General features: G+C 42.8%; 2 protein-coding genes across 2 annotated transcripts in view; both read right to left on the bottom strand.

The window, feature by feature from the left end:
• Positions 1-596, bottom strand: part of DCDC2C (doublecortin domain containing 2C) — a 149,744-nt gene extending 149,148 nt beyond the window's left edge. Inside the window, exon 1 of the mRNA XM_017541994.2 lies at positions 310-596. Coding sequence (XP_017397483.1) covers positions 310-596 — 287 coding nt within the window. The remainder of the gene's footprint in view (positions 1-309) is intronic.
• A 1,462-nt stretch (positions 597-2,058) lies between these two features.
• ALLC (allantoicase) overlaps positions 2,059-19,221 on the bottom strand; it is a 38,338-nt gene continuing 21,175 nt past the window's right edge. The window contains exons 7-11 of the mRNA XM_017541991.2: positions 8,689-8,844; positions 8,215-8,288; positions 7,093-7,201; positions 3,073-3,197; positions 2,059-2,400 (exon numbers count right to left, since the gene is read on the bottom strand). Coding sequence (XP_017397480.1) covers positions 2,167-2,400; positions 3,073-3,197; positions 7,093-7,201; positions 8,215-8,288; positions 8,689-8,844 — 698 coding nt within the window. The 3' untranslated portion in view covers positions 2,059-2,166. The remainder of the gene's footprint in view (positions 2,401-3,072; positions 3,198-7,092; positions 7,202-8,214; positions 8,289-8,688; positions 8,845-19,221) is intronic.

Raw genomic sequence — 19,221 nt, 5'->3', positions numbered from 1 at the left:
GCCACGCCCTCCCCACACCCTCCCTTAGGCCCCTCTCCACAGCCCTCCCCACCGTTTCTGTCCCACGCCCTCCTGGCCGCCCTGGCCCCTGATTCGCTGCCGGCCAGAGCCCGCCCTGCCCCGTAAGAGGGAACCCTGGGGTCGGGGCTGCCTCGGCTTCGCCCGCAGGAAACCACGTGGCCCCGGGGCGGCCCGTCGCGGGCGGCAGGGGTCCCCGCAGGAAGAGGGCCGCCCGGGCCGGGAGGGTGCCTGGGGAGCACGCCTGGGGAGCGCGGCCCGGCCACGCTGGGGTTCGCGGGGCGCACTCACTCGAGCTCCTTGAAGCGCTCGCGGCCCGCCGCCACGTACTTGCCGCCCGCCTGCAGCGCGTCCAACGCCAGCACCGGGCGCCCCCGCGTGGGCGTGAAGAGGCGGCGCACGCCGAACGGGACGTCCACCTGCTCCGTGAGCTGCTCCAGCAGCGCCTCGAAGGTGGCGCCGCGGCGCCGCGGCAGCACGAACCTCCTGCCCGGGGAGAACGGGTCCCCGTTGCGGTACACCACGATGGTCTTGGCGGGCGTGGTGTCCAGCAGCGCGGGGGGCCCGCGGGTGCCCATGGCCGCGCCCCGCTCCTCACTCGCCGGGGCCGACAGGCGGCAACGCGGGCAGAGACGCCTGCAGAGCCGCGATCGGACCCAGGCACGGCGGACAGGAGGTCGCGGGACAGAGACGGACGGGGCTCCCGGGCGGGGGCTGCACGTTGACGTGACCCCGGGCAATTGTGACCTCCAGGGCGAGGGGCGCGGTGCCGGGGCAGGAGAGGGGTAACGGGGAGCCCGGGCAGGAGACGGGGTAACGGGGAGCCCGGGCAGGAGAGGGGGTCACGGGGAACCCCGGGCAGGTGAAGGGGTCACGAGGAACCCCGGGCAGGTGAAGGGGTCCCGGGGAACCCCGGGCAGGTGAAGGGGTCCCGGGGAAGCCCGGGCAGGTGAAGGGGTCACGGGGAAGCCCGGGCAGGTGAGGGGGTCACGGGGAAGCCCGGGCAGGTGAGGGGGTCACGGGGAAGCCCGGGCAGGTGAGGGGGTAACGGAGAGCCCGGGCAGGTGAGGGATAACGGGGAACCCCGGGCAGGTGAGGGGGTAACGGAGAGCCCGGGCAGGAGAGGGGGTAACGGGGAACCCCGGGCAGGTGAAGGGGTAACAGAGAGCCCGGGCAGGTGAGGGGTAACGGGGAACCCCGGGCAGGTGAGGGGGTAACGGGGAGCCCGGGCAGGTGAGGGGTAACGGTGAACCCTGGGCAAGTGAGGGGTAATGGGGAACCCCGGGCAGGTGAGTGTCCTGGCGGCAGAGCTCAGGAAAAGAAGAGGAGGAGGTGAGAGTGATTGTGCTGAGCGCCCCAGAGCCCTCCTGCTACACTCGCTGCCCTCCTCTGCAGAAGTCGTAGAGAGGAGGGGAGGGAGGGGGGGACCAGGGCCATCTAGACAATCAGCATTGGATGGGTGCTGGGAGCCTGTTCACATTTTTGAGCCTCTGTGTCTTTGATGTTAGGTTGAATTTGACCAGTTCAGCCCCAGAACCTTCTAGGACTCCTGGCCCAGGTGGGGAATTTGAGCTTCTCCACCCGAGGAGGAGCTGTGCAGAGCCACTGGGAGCCTGTGAGGAGCAGCCGCTGCAGCCACGGGCATGTGGTGTCAGGCGTGTACCACTCAGAACACAGCCTCATTTGAGTTAACAATGATTCAAAGTGAGAGGTGGTCTTTGGAAAAATCGTTCCCATTCTGGGTAAAGATAGGCCAGTCCTCTTGAGTGATCCTAGAAATCACTCAAGTGATTCTAGAAATAAAATTTCCCAGTGGTTTTGATGAGCTTGACAAAGTTTCAAAGACAGTAGGCTACATGTGCCGCTGGAAGTCCACACTGAAGGTATGGAATATAGACATTATCAATATCAACCTCTGATATGTGAATATCAGTATCTTATAGTGTCCAAAAGAAAGTAATTCCTCAGAGACCACCTAGCATTCGCAGCCAGTATGTAACCTACAAAATGCCTCATAGCAACATTAACTGCAGAGATCAATTTGTGAGATGACCACTTTATTAAATCACCAGGTGTTGAACACACTTGAAAAGAAGCCTGTGACCGGGAAATTACTGCCATATATCCGACACCAGGGCTTTGTGTGTGTTAAGGGTTTGCTCTGAGGCCCACTTTCACCGAGAACTTCATCATGGGCTTCTCCCAGGGCCTCAGGAGGCAGATGGAGCTGGGGAAGCCCCTGAGCCGAAGGCGGCTCACTCCCCCGTCAGGGACAATGATGAGCCTCGCGTGAGTGATGACATCTTGGAACTCCAGGGTCAGGCTGTCGAACAGGTGACTTTGGTTGGGGGACAGGTGAAAAGCAAGCAGATGCACGGGATCCTAGTCTGCTAAGAGGGCATGTGTGGCCGAATGACCCCACACCCAGGGCAAACCTTTGCCTTGGGCTTGGGCTTTAAAATAAGTGATTCATTGATGATAATTGGGCTTTCCATGAAAATCTGTTAGTAGGGACAGGATGCCCAAATAATACATGAATAATCAGACCCCAATAAACAGCTGATGGGCAACTTAAATGCCCATCAATTATCTCTTATAGTTGATTATACATAAGCAAATTGGTAAGAAAATGAAAGATTATCTTGGTCTCTCCCCGAGGTTATTTTCTGTCTTTACATGGGAGCAGCTCTCACCTCCAGCCTGACCGTCTTTCTAAATCAAAGAAAACACTTGTGAAATATCTCGGAGTGTCCATCCTGCAGGTGGACACTCCATGATCGCTTTAAATGTGCTAGTCACCCCATCTACAAAGCTTCCATGTATGCATTCTGAGCACTTAACAATCTCGTTCTAACAAAATTTGACTAGAAATACAAAAGTGGAGAGAAATAGAGCCTTTCTTCTCATTTAAGTTAGCAGATATGGGTTTTACAACCTCATTCATTTTACCATTAAACTGAGCAGAAACCTTGGAGTTGTATCCTAATCCTTCAAAAGAGAATCTTAGGGAAATAGCCCAGGCTGAGTGCTGGCTCCTACCAGCGCCACACGAACCTTGGTCACGGGAAGCAACGGTTTCCACCTGTGGGCCGGGAGAGTCCACTTTTGCTTGATCATGTCTTCTTCTTCCTGAGTTGTCAGGATGCACCCATCCACTTTACAGCTGTCAGGAGCATTGCCTGTTGCAGCAAAACACAGAGTGACTTACTGCCCTTGTGATAAGAATGAAAAGCCCAGCAAAAGCAGAGGTATGAAGATGTGAGAGAAGGAACAAACCAGTTTGTGATGCTCAGATTGCCTCATGAAATAGAGACTTCCTTTTCAGAGCAATCAGAAGCAGTCCACCATTTGTGAAGGGGCTGGCGCATTTCAGTTTGAATGCATAGTGTTCTTACTTTGAAATCTGAATGTATTTGATAAGCTTCCTCAATTGCAGATTTAATTACTTGCAGACTGCCGTGTGGCTCATGTGAAATTATTATGAAGATGGAAAATATTTTCCTATGATACCATATTTTTTAACATGATGATCAAAAGGAAATACTGAGTTATATGTTAGCTAATGCTGGGCATCAGTCACACACATCTATTTGGGAATTTCTGACTCATCTTCAGGTGAGAGTATACACTCCTGAGAGTCTTCTGTCTTTGGAATACCACAGGAATCGTGTGCTCAGTCGGGTTAGAGGACCCTGGGGGAAGGTCCCCCTCTCTTTATGAAGAATGCTTCTATCAGGGCTCTTTGAGACTTTAAGACCCACAGAGAAGAGCTGCTAATCAAGAACCCTGTACAAGAGGAGGCAATGGCTCACATGCCCCCTTTGTGGCCCATCTCTTAAAATGGTGGTCTCCAGGATGGCTGAACATGCCTCTGGGGTACATAGAGACACAAGGGATGCAAGTAGAGAACATTAGGGACACTATTTCTATTTGATACACATACGTGTGTATGTGTATATTAAGCTTTGTGTATTTGATATAACTTACTATATTGCTATAAGTGGATGCTCCCTGATTTCCATGATAGTCAGCATATTGTTCCAGAGGTATCCTGAGTGATTGACAGTGGTAGATTCATGACCTGTTGCAATTTGGGTTACCTCCTTAAGTGGATTTACTGTTTAGTTTTAACTAAAGCATCCCTCACAAAAATAAACAAGTTATTTTAAACCATTCATGCAGAGAACTGTGGATTAAACATACCACAAAAAATGCAAGCATGTATGAACAAGAAAAGAGCAGAGCTGCCATTTCACCTGACCCTCAGTCAGCCACATTGAAAAGAAAAAAACACGGCCACATAACCAGGTCTAAAATGCAGTCTTAAAAAACAGGCAATGGGGAAAGGTGTTGGGATAACTGGCTAGCCATACGCAAAAGATTGAAACAGGCCCTTCCTTATGCCATATACAAAAATCAACTTGAAATGGATTAAAGGCTTAAATGTAAAACCCAAAACTATAAACACCCTGGAAGAAAACTTAGGAAATAGCATTCTGGACACAGGAACTGGCAAAGATTTCACGATGAAGATGCCAAAAGCAATTGCAACAAAAGCAAAAAAAAAAAAAAACAAAAAAACAAATGGGATCTAAGTAACCTAAAGCTCCTGCACAGCAAAATAAACCATCGACAGAGTAAAGAGACAACCTACAGAATGGGAGAAAATGTTTTCAACCTATGCTTCTGACAAAGGTCTAATATCCTGAATCTATAAGAAATTTAAACAAATTTCCAACCAAAAATAACCCCATTAAAAAATGGACCAAGGACATAAACAGACACTTTTCAAAAGAAGACACACACACAGGCAACAAGCATATGAAAAAATGCCTGACATCACTAATCACTGAGAAATGTAAATCAAAACCACTGTGAGATACCATCTTGCACCAGTCAGAATGGCTGTTAAAAAAAAATCAAAAAGTAACAGATGCTGGCAAGGCTGTGGAAAAAAGGAAACAGATATAAACTGCTGGTGGGAGTATAAATTGGTTCAGCCATTGTGCAAAGTGGTATAGCGATTCCTCAAAGAACTAAAAACAGAATTACCATTTGACTCAGCAATCCCATTATTTGGTGTCTACCCAGAGGAATATAAATCACTCCACCATAAAGACACATGCACGTGTATGTTCACTGCAGCACTGTTTACAATAGCAAAGACACGGAGTCAACCTAAATGTCCATCAGTTGTAGACTGGCTAAAGAAAATATGATACATATACAACATGGAATACTATACAGCCATAAAAAAGAAGAGATAATGTCCTTCACAGTAACATGGATGCAGCTGGAGACGATTATTCTTAGCAAACTAACAGAGGAACAGAAAATCAAGTACCATGTGTTTTCATAAGTGGGTGCCAAATAATGGGAACACATGGGCACATGGACACTGGAGCCTACTTGAAGGTGGAGGGTGGGAGAAGGGAAATCAGAAAAAATTACCTACTGGGTAATATTGGTACTTGATACCTAGGTGATAAAATAATCTGTACATCAAACCCCCATGACACGAGTTTACCTATATAACAAACCTGCACATTTACCCTTAAACCTAAAATAATAATTAAAAGAAAAAAATAGATAAAATGCAGTCTTTTTTAAATAAGTTAAAATTATCTAGACTTCTTCGAATAACTATTGGCACTACTGTTGATGATGAGCCTAACCTTAAACTTGATATCATGGTTAACAATTGAGTAAAATCACAATAATTCCCAAGATATTGAAAAACCACTCACCCAAAACATGAATATAAACTGCCACTATTTATTCAAAGATGGCTAATGTGGAATACTCAATCCAGTACTTATAAAATCTCACATAACAATTATAAAAGTGTGGCAACTTCTTTTGAAATTTCTTAATAATACACATAATGTATTTCATAAGAAAGTAAATATAGAATATCAGGGTTGCTTGTCCAAGTATTTTTTTTTTTTTTTTTTTTTTTTTTTTTTTTTTTTTTTTTTACAAATAGAAGAGCACAGTTTTAAAAAAATGTGTAAATCACTGCCTTAAAAGTGAAGCCTGGGGAAGAAATGGTCACTCCCCTCCCCTGGTCAATCTGCTTAGGACCCTTCTCTATAAAATGATGCCTGCCATCCCTGTGCTTCTCACAGGCTGTCTCCGAGGGGGATGCAGAGCCTAGTAAAGAGCTGGACAGTGTCATTGAATCTTGTACGACTTTGGGGATCATCCAGCCAAACTGTGAATTTTATAGAGGGGTTACTAAAGTTCAAAGCATTGGCTGGGCGTGGTGACTAACACCTGTAATCCCACCACTTTGGGAGGCCAGGGCAGTTGTATCAGCTGAGGTCAGGAGCTCGAGACCAGCCTGGTCAACATGGTGAAACCCCGTCTCTACTAAAAATACACAAATTAGCCAGGTGTGGTGGTGGGCACTTGTAATCCCAGCTACTCAAGAGGCTGAGGCAGGAAGAATCACTTGAACACAGGAGGTAGAGGTTATAGTAAGCCAAGATTGCACCGTATGTTTTCATAAGTGGTGCTACACTGCACTCCAACCTGGGCGACAGAGTGAGAGTCTGTCTCAAAAATAAGTAAATAAGGACCGGGCACGGTGGCTCAGACCTGTAATCCCAGCACTTTGGGAGGCTGCAGCAGGTGAATCACCTGAGGTCAGGAGTTCGAGACCAGCCTGACCAACATGACAAAACCCCGTCTCTACTAAAAATATAAAAATTAGCTGGGTGTGGTGTTGAGTGCCTGTAATCCCAGCTACTCGAGAGATTGAGGCAGGAGAATCATTTGGACCTGGGAGGTGGAGGTTGCAGTGAGCTGAGATGGTACCACTGCACTCCAGCCTGGGAGACACAGCAAGACTCCATCTCAATAAATAAATGATGAGAGATAGATAGATAGATAGATAGATAGATAGATAGATAGATGATAGAGTTCTGAGGGTTAAAGTAGCATGCTCAAAATTATACAGCTTAAGTGGAGATTCCACACCAAGAGCCCACTGTCCTCAGTTTCACTTCCATAAAACAGTCTTTAGAATAAACACACCAATTATAATGTACTTCTTTATAGCTTTGCATTTACCTTTAAAATATTTTGTGTCAATTTCAATTTGCCTTATTACTCCAGGATGTGCCAATCGGAAAACTGCCCATTCACAACCCGGAACCAAGAGAATGCCATTCTCATCATTCTGGAATTCAGAAAAGAAGAAAATGGTAAACGAACTTGAAGCCATTCAAGAAACCAGTCCGGAAAACCAACAAGTGAAAAAGGTTGACATGTTTCTTTTATTTCTTGCTATAGAAGAATGTTTCCTGTGACCTGATGTATAAATGACTTTCATGTAAATTGCCTCTTTGCTATCATTCCTTAAATGTCTCATGCCAATTTGTGAGTTCATTGGATCCCAGATAAGTTTTTCTAAATTTCTGATATGATTTTCTATGTCAATTACAGATCCCTGCAAAATGTTATACATGCAGGGATCCTTATCTAATCCAGCCCATAGGTCTTCTAATTAGTTTGTTTTGACCTTTCAAGGTACATATTTTGTTGGTCAAACCTATACTGATACATGATGTGCATCGAAACCTTAGCTTTGAGAACAGATAGTTTCTTCATTGATATCTCAAAGCGTCAGGTGACATGAAATCCAACTTAGGAAAGGGAGGGCACTTTTCTGACCAAGTGTTCAGTGGGATTTGCAAACTGAAAGGTATCGTCTTGCTTTGTTTCACTTCATCTTGGTTTCTCTATCTTGAATCAGTCACTGGCCAAATTAAACAACTCTATGAACTTTAGAGCACTCTGTTTGTCACAAGTTTATATAAGTGGAGTAATCCTGAGATACACAGATAGTAAACATTACTAAACTAGTGGCTCTTCCCCAGATCTCCCAACACATTTATTCATAATTTTTGTACTATTAAATCACAGCTCTTTTTGTTTCTTTATTGAAGAAACAAAGGAATGTTCCAAAAATGCATTGGAGTATCTGACAATGACCAGTACATTTGGCCTTCTGAGTCTCTGCCCTGATATTATCATGAAAACAGGAGGAAATTTGGAAAATGTAAATCACAGTAATTAGCATTTAGAACAATGCATATGAGGTTTCTAAAATAAGCAAACATTTATTTAAATGAAAAAGAAGTTCCAAAAATACTTTGTAGAAAAATCACATCGTTATTTTTAACTTCTTACTTCTAATATCGGTGGCCTGTCCAGCCTTCTTGCAGTTTCCCAGCCATCCACCATAGACTTTGCACTGCCAACTCCTACAGAAAATAACATTGTTGAATGGTAAGCTGCATGATTTTAAGCGTGAGGAGGAATACATTGCTATAATTATATTACAGATCTTACGCACCTGAGCATTGCTACATGTTATTTTCACTAAAGTGAATGTTTCCATAAATTCACAAACAATCATAGGGTTAGTTAAATTTTACTTTTCCTTTTAAAGCAGCTACTTAGGCCAAAATTAGGAAGAAAAAATGCTAATGTTGACTTATTCCATGTCGTAAAGACATCAAATCATACACATGGAAGATTAATCTCATCTACTCCCATGCTTTGAGATGTGCCTTTCCTTTTAAAACATTCTGACCATATTGGGGTATTTAATGCTGGTAGCCAGACTTCCTAAATAAGCCAGCTCCGAGAATATCTTCTTACCTATTATATTGTTTGGGTGCCCAAAATTAGCATTACTAAATCCTACACAGACACCCCCAAAAGCGATGGCCGCTAGGTCTTCAGGTTCTTTGGGGTCAGTTGCAGTCCAGTCTTTTTGTCCAGTACCAAATACTCTAAGCCGTGCAATTCCACCATCTGGAAAGGAAAGGTGCCTTAGTTATTGTTTATAAAAATGGCTGCTTGTGTGTCATAAACTGCAGGCCCCTCCTGTCTTCTCTAGTCTCCTCCCTTGGTAGGCTTTGGCCACACCTGCCTGCTGCTTCTCAAGTACAACAAGCCCACTGCCCCAGGGCCTTTGCCCTTGACATTACCCTGTGTCAGAACAACTTTCTCCGCTTTCCAAAAGACTACTTATGTTCCTCACTTTAAGGCCATGGCCTCAGAAAAGCCTTCCCTCTCATCCTCTGAAGTTATCTCCTCCCTGCTCCATCCGGCCACTGCCTGACTCCCCAGGTTACATGTTATCATATCCCTTTGCTTATTTACTCCAGAGCTCTAATTACAGTCTGAAGTTATCTTTCTAAGTTCCTGCTAAAATCAGTCTCCCAAACCCAGAATGCAAAATCCTTGCAGGCCAGACCAGTTAGCTATGTTGTTCACTTCTGTACCACTCTTGTATCATTTCTACCTAGAAGAGGTCCAGGCACATAGTAGGCATTGAAGTTTTTTTAATTAAATTAACAACTCCAAGTCAAACAGCATTTTGGAAATTTACCATACACATAATGTTTGGTGCTAGAAATGAGCATTGCTGACTCCCACAGACTCAGACAAGAGAACATTCTATTTTTATATTTACACCACCACACTGCTTAGCAATGCAATTGAGAATACAAAAGATAATATTCACAAGATCAAATTGCTGCTGAGAACCACAGCAGCCTGAAATTAGGTCTGCAGAGCAGCAAAGCGCTACTAAGATCAACTCACAGCATTGGATTCTAGTAGAATGATGTTTTGTTTCTTTGAATATTAATTCCTAGAAGGTGGAAGCCAAGCTTTTTTAACATAGAAAATTAATTTAAGCAAAACATTTTTCTAAAACAAGCCCTATATGTTTTTATTTTACAAATTTAATGCAAATGAGTGATCTGAAAAACTTTTTGGCAAAACAATGGAAGTCTTGCCGCTTACAACAAATAACACCAAACTTCATTGGCATAAAACCCTAGAAAATGTCCTAGAGGGAGTAATCCAGCAGGAGCTAGACTGTGAGAGTGAGATCACTGCCATTCCGGTTCATTAAATGTTATAATTGGCTTTAATGGTACAGAAGATACTCATCTGTTGAAAGTAAAGCCGATTTCACATTTTAAAAAATAAGGTTTTTCTTTACAGAGTTAATATCCAAACTTGCATTTAATCAAAACTGTCAAGGGATCCCAGAAATTACTCTTCACCCTCTGAGGACATCACATTTAAACCAACCCATTCCCACCCAATGTGTCCCTGTGACACCAGCCTGGTTTTTACCTGCTTCCTTTCCCTTCACACCTGGATCCCAGGCAGAATCTTCATGAAGCAATTAAAGATGCCATAAGAGTTGGGGCATGAAATCTGCACACAGATATTGCCCCCTCTCCTCTTCAGGCAGGCAACACTGACCAATTAGGAAAGAGCTTGTATGTGCTTAGGGACCCTTCATATTCAACCCAGAAAAGCAGATCTTCCACTCAGAAACTATTTTAGACCCTCCCTTGACTCATGAATCCTATACAAATTGGGTTGGACATATAAAGTTGCTATTTTGGTGGGTCAGAAATAGTAAAATAGAAATATTTATGACTCTACCAAAATACTTTTCTTATGAAATGTATCACTGTTTTGCAGTTATATTTTTTATCTGTCTCCCATTGTGTTATTCACTTTATAAGGACAAGAACTCTGTCAATTAAAGCTAACAACAGATAGTTATTGAGCTTCTCCTCTGTTCTCCATGCTGTGCTAAGTGTCAGGTGTATAAAAATGATGATCTGGACCCATGGCCCTTTCTTCATGAAGCTTACACTCTGTTGGCTCTGCCCTACACATTGCCAGGAAAATAATTATATGGCCAATGCCCAGTCTCTAGCTCAAAGTTGTTATTTCATAGTGTATGTTGAATTAACAAGTGGGGAAAGGCCTGAATCTCTTGTAAGCTTTGCCCATCCTTGTAAGTAAATGATTTTTTTTTAGATTAGATGATTTCAGTGAGTAATTAATATTAGTAAACATGTGTTTAGATCTTTCCATTTTTGTGTCTCGCTTTAAAGCATGATCACCAGAGAAGCATTGCATCAAAAATAAGGTTCCAGAGAGCCACTTCTGGCATGACAGCATGAGGAGCCTTCCTGTCCTATTCCTCAGTGGAGCTGGTGAGATTTAGAGGGGTTGGGAGATGGGAAACACACTTCAGGTCTCCAGAAATGGCCCTAAGGGCATACAGAAAATTCAGCAGCATCTATTCAAGAATATCTGCTAAAATTCAGAAAGAGCAGTGGTAGTCTGTGGTATACGAACCAAGACCTCACCTTCACTCCCTCTCCCACATCAGCAAAGTGGAGACTGAAAATAAGTGCAGCCCATGATTGCAGGGCTGTCTTCCCAGGAGAGGCAGGACATCAGAGCTCCTCATGCTGTCCCTACATGCCTGTTGCTGAGGCTAAGTCCTGGGTGAGTGTGGTTGAGAGGCGGAGTCTCCTTTATTTGACCCAGCCCTGACTCCTAGGACAGGGTTTTACCTTATACATGGACACTGAGGTACTGGGGCCACAGTGACCCATCTCATGGTCCATAAGGTGGAGGCTTCACACTGAGAGTGAGACATCCCATCCCCAGCCCTGCAAACTCTGTGACTCAGCCAGCGGAAACACAAAATCAGGGTTGCTGTTCAGCAGCACCATGCTGTTAAGAGGTTTGGTCCACAGGTCCCCTGGATCAGAGTTGTTGTTCAGCAGCACCATGCTGTTAAGAGGTTTGGTCCACAGGTCCCCTGGATCAGGGTTGTTGTTCAGCAGCACCATGCTGTTAAGAGGTTTGGTCCACAGGTCCCCTGGATCCGGGTTGTTGTTCAGCAGCACCATGCTGTTAAGAGGTTTGGTCCACAGGTCCCCTGGATCCGAGTTGTTGTTCAGCAGCACCATGCTGTTAAGAGGTTTGGTCCACAGGTCCCCTGGATCCGAGTTGCTGTTCAGCAGCACCATGCTGTTAAGAGGTTTGGTCCACAGGTCCCCTGGATCAGAGTTGCTGTTCAGCAGCACCATGTTGTAAGAGGCTTGGTCCACAGGTCGCCTGGGGACAAGCACCTAGCTAACCCTCCCACATCACTAGAACACGCCCTGAGGACCTCTCCTATTCTGATGGGCCGTAATTTGATTGTTTACTAAAAATGAGGCAATCTTGGGCTTAAGGTGCCATCTAGTGCTGAAAAGCAGGCAGCTACCTAGCAGGAAATAAAATCAACAGGTAATTTATAAAGATTCTGTAAGCTAAGTATGTCCAGCCCATGGCCAGTGGGTCTTAGGAGGCTCATGGTGGCCCTGAATGCAGCCCAACACAAATCCATAAACTTTCTTAAAACAGTATGAGATTTGTGTGTGTGTGTGTGTGTGTGTGTTTTGGCTCATTAGCTATCGTTGGTGTTATTTTATGTATGTCCCAAGACAATTCTTCTTCTAATGTGGCCCAGGTAAGCTAAAATGTTGGATACTCCCTACACCTAAGCAAGCATATTCAGTAAAAATGGAAACAAACCAGACAGAAAAGACTGGAATAAATAACTAATCCTTCAATGCACAGGCATAGATGCACATTCATAAGAAACAACAGCAAAGAACCATGACATCCCCAAATGGACAAAGCAAGGAACCAGTGGCTGATCATAATAACACAGTGACATACGAACTCTGTGACCAATAATTCCAAATATCAATTTTAAGGAAACTCAGTGACCTCAATGGTACACACAAAAAAGCAACTTAGAAGTTTATCAGAGAAATTTAACAAAGAGATTTAAATAATTTTCAAAAATCAAACAAATTTTTGAATGGAAAAACACATTTGCTGAACCAAAAAATTCATTAGAGGCTCTTAAGAGTAGAATGAAGCAAGCAGAGGAATGAATCAGTGAGCTCAAAAATGGGCTATTTAAAAATACACGGAAGAGGAAAAAATGAAAAAGAATAAAGATTGCCTACAAGATATAAAAAATTACCTCAAAAGAACAAATCTAAGAATTATTGGTGTTCAGGAGGGAGTTGCACAAGAGCAAGGGGTAGAAAGCTTATTCAAAGAAATAACAGAAAACTTTTTAAAACTTGATAAAGAGATAAATATCCTGGTACAGAAAGGTCAGAAAATACCAAATGAATTGTATCCAAATTAAGACTACTCCAAGGCATATAATAACTCCTAAAGGTCAAGGACAGGCTGGGTAAGGTGGCTTACACCTATAATTCCAACACTTTGGGAGTTCAAGGTGAGTGAATTCCTCGAGCCCAGGATTTTGAGACCAGCCTAGGCAATATGGTAAAACCCCATTTCTACAAAAACATACAAAAATTAGCCACGCATGGTGGTGTGTACCAAGGGTCCCAGCTACTTGGATGCTGATGTGGGAAGATCATCTGAGCCAAAGAAGGTCGAAGCTTCAGTAAGCTGTGATCACACCATTGGACTCCAGCTTGGGTGATAAAATGATACCCTGTTTCAAGAAAAAAATGAGACCCTGTTTCAAGAAAAAAAAAAACAGGTCAAGGATAAAAAATCCTGAAAGCAGCAAGATTAAAAAAAAAAATCAAATAACATAAAGAAGCTTCATTTCATCTGGCAACGGACTTCTCAATGTAAACCATACAGGCCAAGAAGAAGTGGGATGGAATGACATTTTAAAGTGCTGAAAGAAAAAAAGACTGTCATCCAAGAATTTTGTATCCAGAAAAGCTATCTTTCATACATGAAAGAAAGAGAAGATCTTTCCTGAATAAACAAAAGCTGAGAGACTTTACCACCACCACTCTTAAATGAAGTGCTAAAGTTCTTCAGTTTGAAAAAAAAAAAAAAAAAACACTAATGTGCAAAAAGAAAACATTTGAATTTATAAAACCCACTAGTAAAATTAAGTGCATTAACAAACTCAGAATATGCTAACACTGTAATTGTAGTGTGCAATTCACTCATAACTGTAGTATGAAGTCCAAAAGACAAATCTATCAAAAATAATAATCTTTTTGTTGATATCTTTAACAGGCATTAAAAGATATGCAATACAAAAACATGCAAATTGAGACAACATAAAGTCAAATGTGGGAGGAGGGATAAAGTTAAAAATGTAGAGTTTTTTAGCTTGTCTGTTTATTTCTATCTTTTCTTTGTGATCTAAGATGAGTTGGCATCTCTTTAAAATAACTTGTTGTATCTATAAGATGTTTTTGTAAGCCTCATGGTAACCACAATGCAACAACCTATAACAGATTCACTAAAAATAAAAATCAATTAAAACATACTATCAGAGAAAATTAGTTAACCACTAAGGCAGAAAGAAAGAAAAAGAAAAGAAAGTTACATAACAACCAGAAAAAAAGCAACAAAATGACAGTAAGCTCTTACTTCATGACAATACTTAATGCAAATAGACTCAGTGTTCCCAATAAAAGCATACTGTTGCTTAATAGACTGAGAAACAAGACCCAACGATATACTGCCTACAAGAAACCCATTTGATCTATAAAGACACAAGTAGGCTGAAAGTGAAGGGATAGAAAAAGATATCTCATGCAACCAGAGATCAAAAGAGAGTAGGAGTAGCTACACTTATATCATATAACATAGACTACAATCAAATACTGTTAAAAAAAAAAAAAAAAGACATTGTATAATGCTAAATGGGGTTAATTCAGCAAGAGGATATAACAATTATGAATATCTGTGTGTCCAACACCAGAGTTTTCAAGTGTGTAAAACAAACGTTAATAGATCTAATGGGATAGATAGACTACAATACAATAATAATAGGGGACTTCCACACCTTACTTTCAGTAATAGACAAATAGTCCAGACAGGAAATCAACAAAGAAATAGTGAAGTTAAACTACACACTGGATCTAATGGACCTAACTGACATTGCAGAACATTTTACCCAACTGCTGCAGAATACACATTCTTTTCATTAGTACATGGAATATTCCCTAGAACAGACCAAGTTTTGAGCCATGAAAGCAGTCTAAACAAATTCAAAAAAGTAGAATCATATCAAATATCTTTTCTGACTTCAGTGGAATAAAACTAGTAGTCACTAATAAGAGGAACCTTGGAAAATACACAAACACATGGAAATTAAACAACATGTTTCTGAACAACAAATGGGCCAATAATTAAGAAGGAAATTTTTAAAGTGCTTTAAACAAATGAAAATGGAAATACAACATACAAAAATAAATGTGAGACAACAAATGCAGTACTAGGAGGGAAGTTTATAGCAATAAATACCTATATCAAAGAAGGAAAAACACTTCAAATTAATCTAACAATACATCTCAAAAGATTAGAAAAGCAAGTATAAACCAAACCCAAAATTAGTAGCAGAAAAAAAATAAAGATCAGAAGATAAATAAATGAAATGGTGACTAAAATAATACAGAGGATCAACAAAACAAAAAAAAGTTGCTTTTTTGAAAAGAAACAAAAGTGATGAGCCTTTAGCTAGGCTAATTACAAAAAGAAAAGACCCAAAAAATCAGAAATAGAAAAGGATACATAAAAAATGAGATAGCTCTCTTTTTCCATTTGATAGACACCTACATTTTCTTATGCAGTGCCAGCCATGTCCCTGAGGCACTAAAGTGAAAATGAAGGCCAGAGTAAACAAATTTGGCCATACGGAGCGTCTGGTCACTCAGGCTGCTTTTAGCTCTGGCAAAATGGATATTGTCATCATCAATGATGCCTTCATTGACCTCAACTACCTGGTCTACATGTTCCAGTATGTTTCCACCCATGGCAAGTTCCACAACATCGTTAAGGCTCAGAATGGGAAGCCTGACATCAATGGAAATCCCATCATTATCTTCCAGTAGCAAGACCCCCCGGAAATCAAATGAAATGACACCAATTCCGATTATGTTGTTGAGTCCATTAGAATCTCCATTACCATGGAGAAGGCTGGGGCTCACTTAGAGGGGTAAGCCAAAAGAACCATCATCTCTGCCCCCTCTGCTGGTGACCCTTATGTTTATGTGGGGTGTGAATCATGAGAAGTATGAAAACAGCCTCAAGATCACTAGCAATGCCTCATACACCACCCACCGTTTAGCCCTCCTGGCCAAGGTCATCCATGACAACTTTGGCATCATAGAGGGACTCATGACCACAGCCTATGCCATCACTACCACCCAGAAGATCATGGATGCCCTTTCTTGGGAACATTGGCAGGATGGCCACAGGGCTCTACAGAATATCATCTCTGCATCTACTGTCAATGCCAAAGCTGTTGGAAAAGTCATCCCCAAGCTGAATGGAAAGCTCGGTAGCATGGTGTTCCATATCGTCACCTCCGTGTCATTTTGGACATGACCTGCCACCTGGAGAAGCCTGACAAATATGGTACCATCAAAAAGGTGGTGAAGCAGGCATTGAAGGGCCCCTCAAGGGCATCCTGGGCTATAGTGAGTGCCACGCTGTCTCCTCTGACTTTAACAGACATGCACTTTTTCAACTTTGATGCTGGAGCTGGTATTGCCCTCAATGACCACTTTGTCAAGCTCATTTCCTGGTATGGCAATGAATTTGGCTACAGCAACAGGGTAGTGGACCTCATGGTTCACATGGCCTTCAAAGAGTAAGAGCCCCTGGACCACCAGCCCCAGCAAGAACACAAGAGGATGAGAGAGGTTCTCAGCTGCTATGTGGTCCCTGCCACACTCAGTCTCCCACCATACCAAGAATCTCCTCTTGACACAATGTCCATGCCAGACCCCCTAAAGAGAGAGGGGTCTAGAGAGCCACACCCTGTCTTGTACCATCAATAAAACCCGCTGTACTCAGCCAAAAGGAAATGTGACCACAGAATTACAAAGACTAATTAGAGATTATCATAAACACCTACAAACCAATAAATTGGAAAACCTAGAAGAAATGGATGTACTTCTGAACACATTCAATCTATGAAGATTGAACCATGAAGAAATAGAAAACCTTAATAAACCGATAATGATGAGATCAAAGCTGAAATTTAAAAAGTCTCCCATCAAAGAAAATTCCAGAACCTATGCCTTCACTGTTGAATTCTACCAAACACAAAATAAATAACTAATACCAATTTTACTCAAACCCTTCAAGAAAATTGAAGCAGAAGGAAGACTTCCAAACTCATTCTACAGGACCAGAATCACCCTGATACCAAAACCAGACAAAAACACAACAAAAAAAGAAAACTACAGGTTAATATAGCTGATGGACATAGATGTAAAAATCCTCAACAAAACACCAGCAAACTGAATTTAACAACGCAATAAACAGATCATTCACCATGATCAAGTGAAATTCATTCCAGGAAGGAAAGGAATGAATTTCAAGGCTCAACATACATGAATCAATAAACATGATACATCACTAACTGAACCAAGAACAAAAATCATATGATAATTTCCATAGATGCTGGAAAGCACTTGATAAATTCAACATGACTTCATGCTGACAAAAAAAAAAAACCTCAATAAACTGAGTATAGAAAAATACATACCTCAAAATAACAAAAACCACATATGACACATATGACAAACCCACAAGTAACATACTGAACGGACAAAAAATGAAAGCCTTTTCTCTAAGATCTGGAACAAGACAAGGATGCCCACTTTCACCACTTTTATTAACATAATATTGGAAGTCCTGGCTGGAGCAATTATGCAAGAGAAAGAAATGGCATCCAAATTTAAAAGAAAGAAGTCAAGTTAGCCATCGCAGAGAGAAGACAGCCAAATAGGAACAGCTCTGGAGTGCAGTTCCCAATGAGAACACAGAGAGTGAGTGACCACTGCATTTCCAAATGAGTTTTTACTACCCACAGACCAGGAGATTCCCAGGCGGAAAAGTGCCATAAGGTTCCAGCACAGCTGTTTCTGCCAGCTCAGCAGGTCTCCATACAAAAACTCACACAAATCTGGGCCACCATTTCAACAGGCACCTGGAATGCCTGGGAGACAGAGTTGCCCATTCAATTGAAAAAAAAAGGGGGCTGAAACAGGGAACCAGGTCATCTGGCTTGGCAGGTCCCACACCCACAAAGAACAGCAATCTGAAATGCTATGGATTGAGAGTTACATGGCAAGCATAGTTGGACCCAGGATGGTTCAGCTCTGTGGGAGGAAAGGCGTCCACCATTACCGAGGCAATCCACCACTACCAAGGCAGTCCACCATTACTGAGGAAGTCCACCATTATGGAGGCAGTCTGCCATTACCGAGGCAATCTGCCATTACCAAGTCATTTCACCAATACCAAGGCAGTCCGCCATTACCGAGGCAGTTCTAACTATACCTCTATAAACAAAACCACAATGAAATTCACACAGCAGCTGGGCAGAGCCCATGGTAGTCCAGTAGTACCTCTGCTGGCAGACTATGACTAGGCTACCTCCTTGCTGGGCAGGGCATCTCTGAAAAAAGACAGCAGTATGTCACGAACTTATAAATAAAGCCCCACTTTCCCAGAACAGAGCACCCGGGAAAAAAAGGTGGTTATGAGTTCCACTGCAGCAGACCTAAATGTGCCTGCCCAGCAGCTATGAGCAGAATAGCAGAGCTCACAACTCAGCACTTGAGATCCTAGAAGGGACAGACTGTCTCATTAAGCAGCTCCCCAACCCCCATATATCCAAAGAAATACCTCATAAAGGAGAGCCCAGGCTGACATCTGGCACGTATCCTTCTGGGACAAAGATAACAAAAGAAGAAACTGGCAGCCACCCTTACTGTTCGGCAGCCACCACAGGTGATCCCCAGGAAAGCAGGGTCTGGAGTGAACCTCCAGCAGTCCTACAGTAGAGGGGCCTGACTATTAGAAGGAAAATTTAAAAACAAAAAGAAATAACTTCATCATCAACAAAAAGGACGTCCACTCAGAGACCCCATCAGAACGTCACCAACTACAAAGACCACAGGTAGATAAATCCACAAAGATGGGAAGAAACCAGCACAAAAATGATGAAAACACCCAAAACCAGAATGCCTCTCCTCCTCCAAGGGATCACAACTCCTCACCAGCAAGGGAACAAAGCTGGATGGAGAACGAATCTGATGAATTGACAGAAACAGGCATCAGAAAGTGGGTAATAACAAACTTCTCTGAGCTAAAAGAACATGTTCTAACCCAAAGCAAAGAAACTAAGAACCTTGGAAAAGGTTAGATGAAATGCTAATGAAAATAAACAGCTTAGAGAAGAATATAAATGAATTGATGGAGCTGAAAAACACAACACGAGAACTTCGCGAAGCATACACAAGTTTCAATAGCCGAATCGACCAAGCAGAAGAAAGA

Source organism: Cebus imitator, unplaced genomic scaffold (assembly GCF_001604975.1).
Source record: "Cebus imitator isolate Cc_AM_T3 unplaced genomic scaffold, Cebus_imitator-1.0 Scaffold139, whole genome shotgun sequence".
NCBI classification, from domain to species: Eukaryota; Metazoa; Chordata; class Mammalia; order Primates; family Cebidae; genus Cebus; species Cebus imitator.
This window is presented reverse-complemented; position numbering and strand designations above follow the sequence as displayed.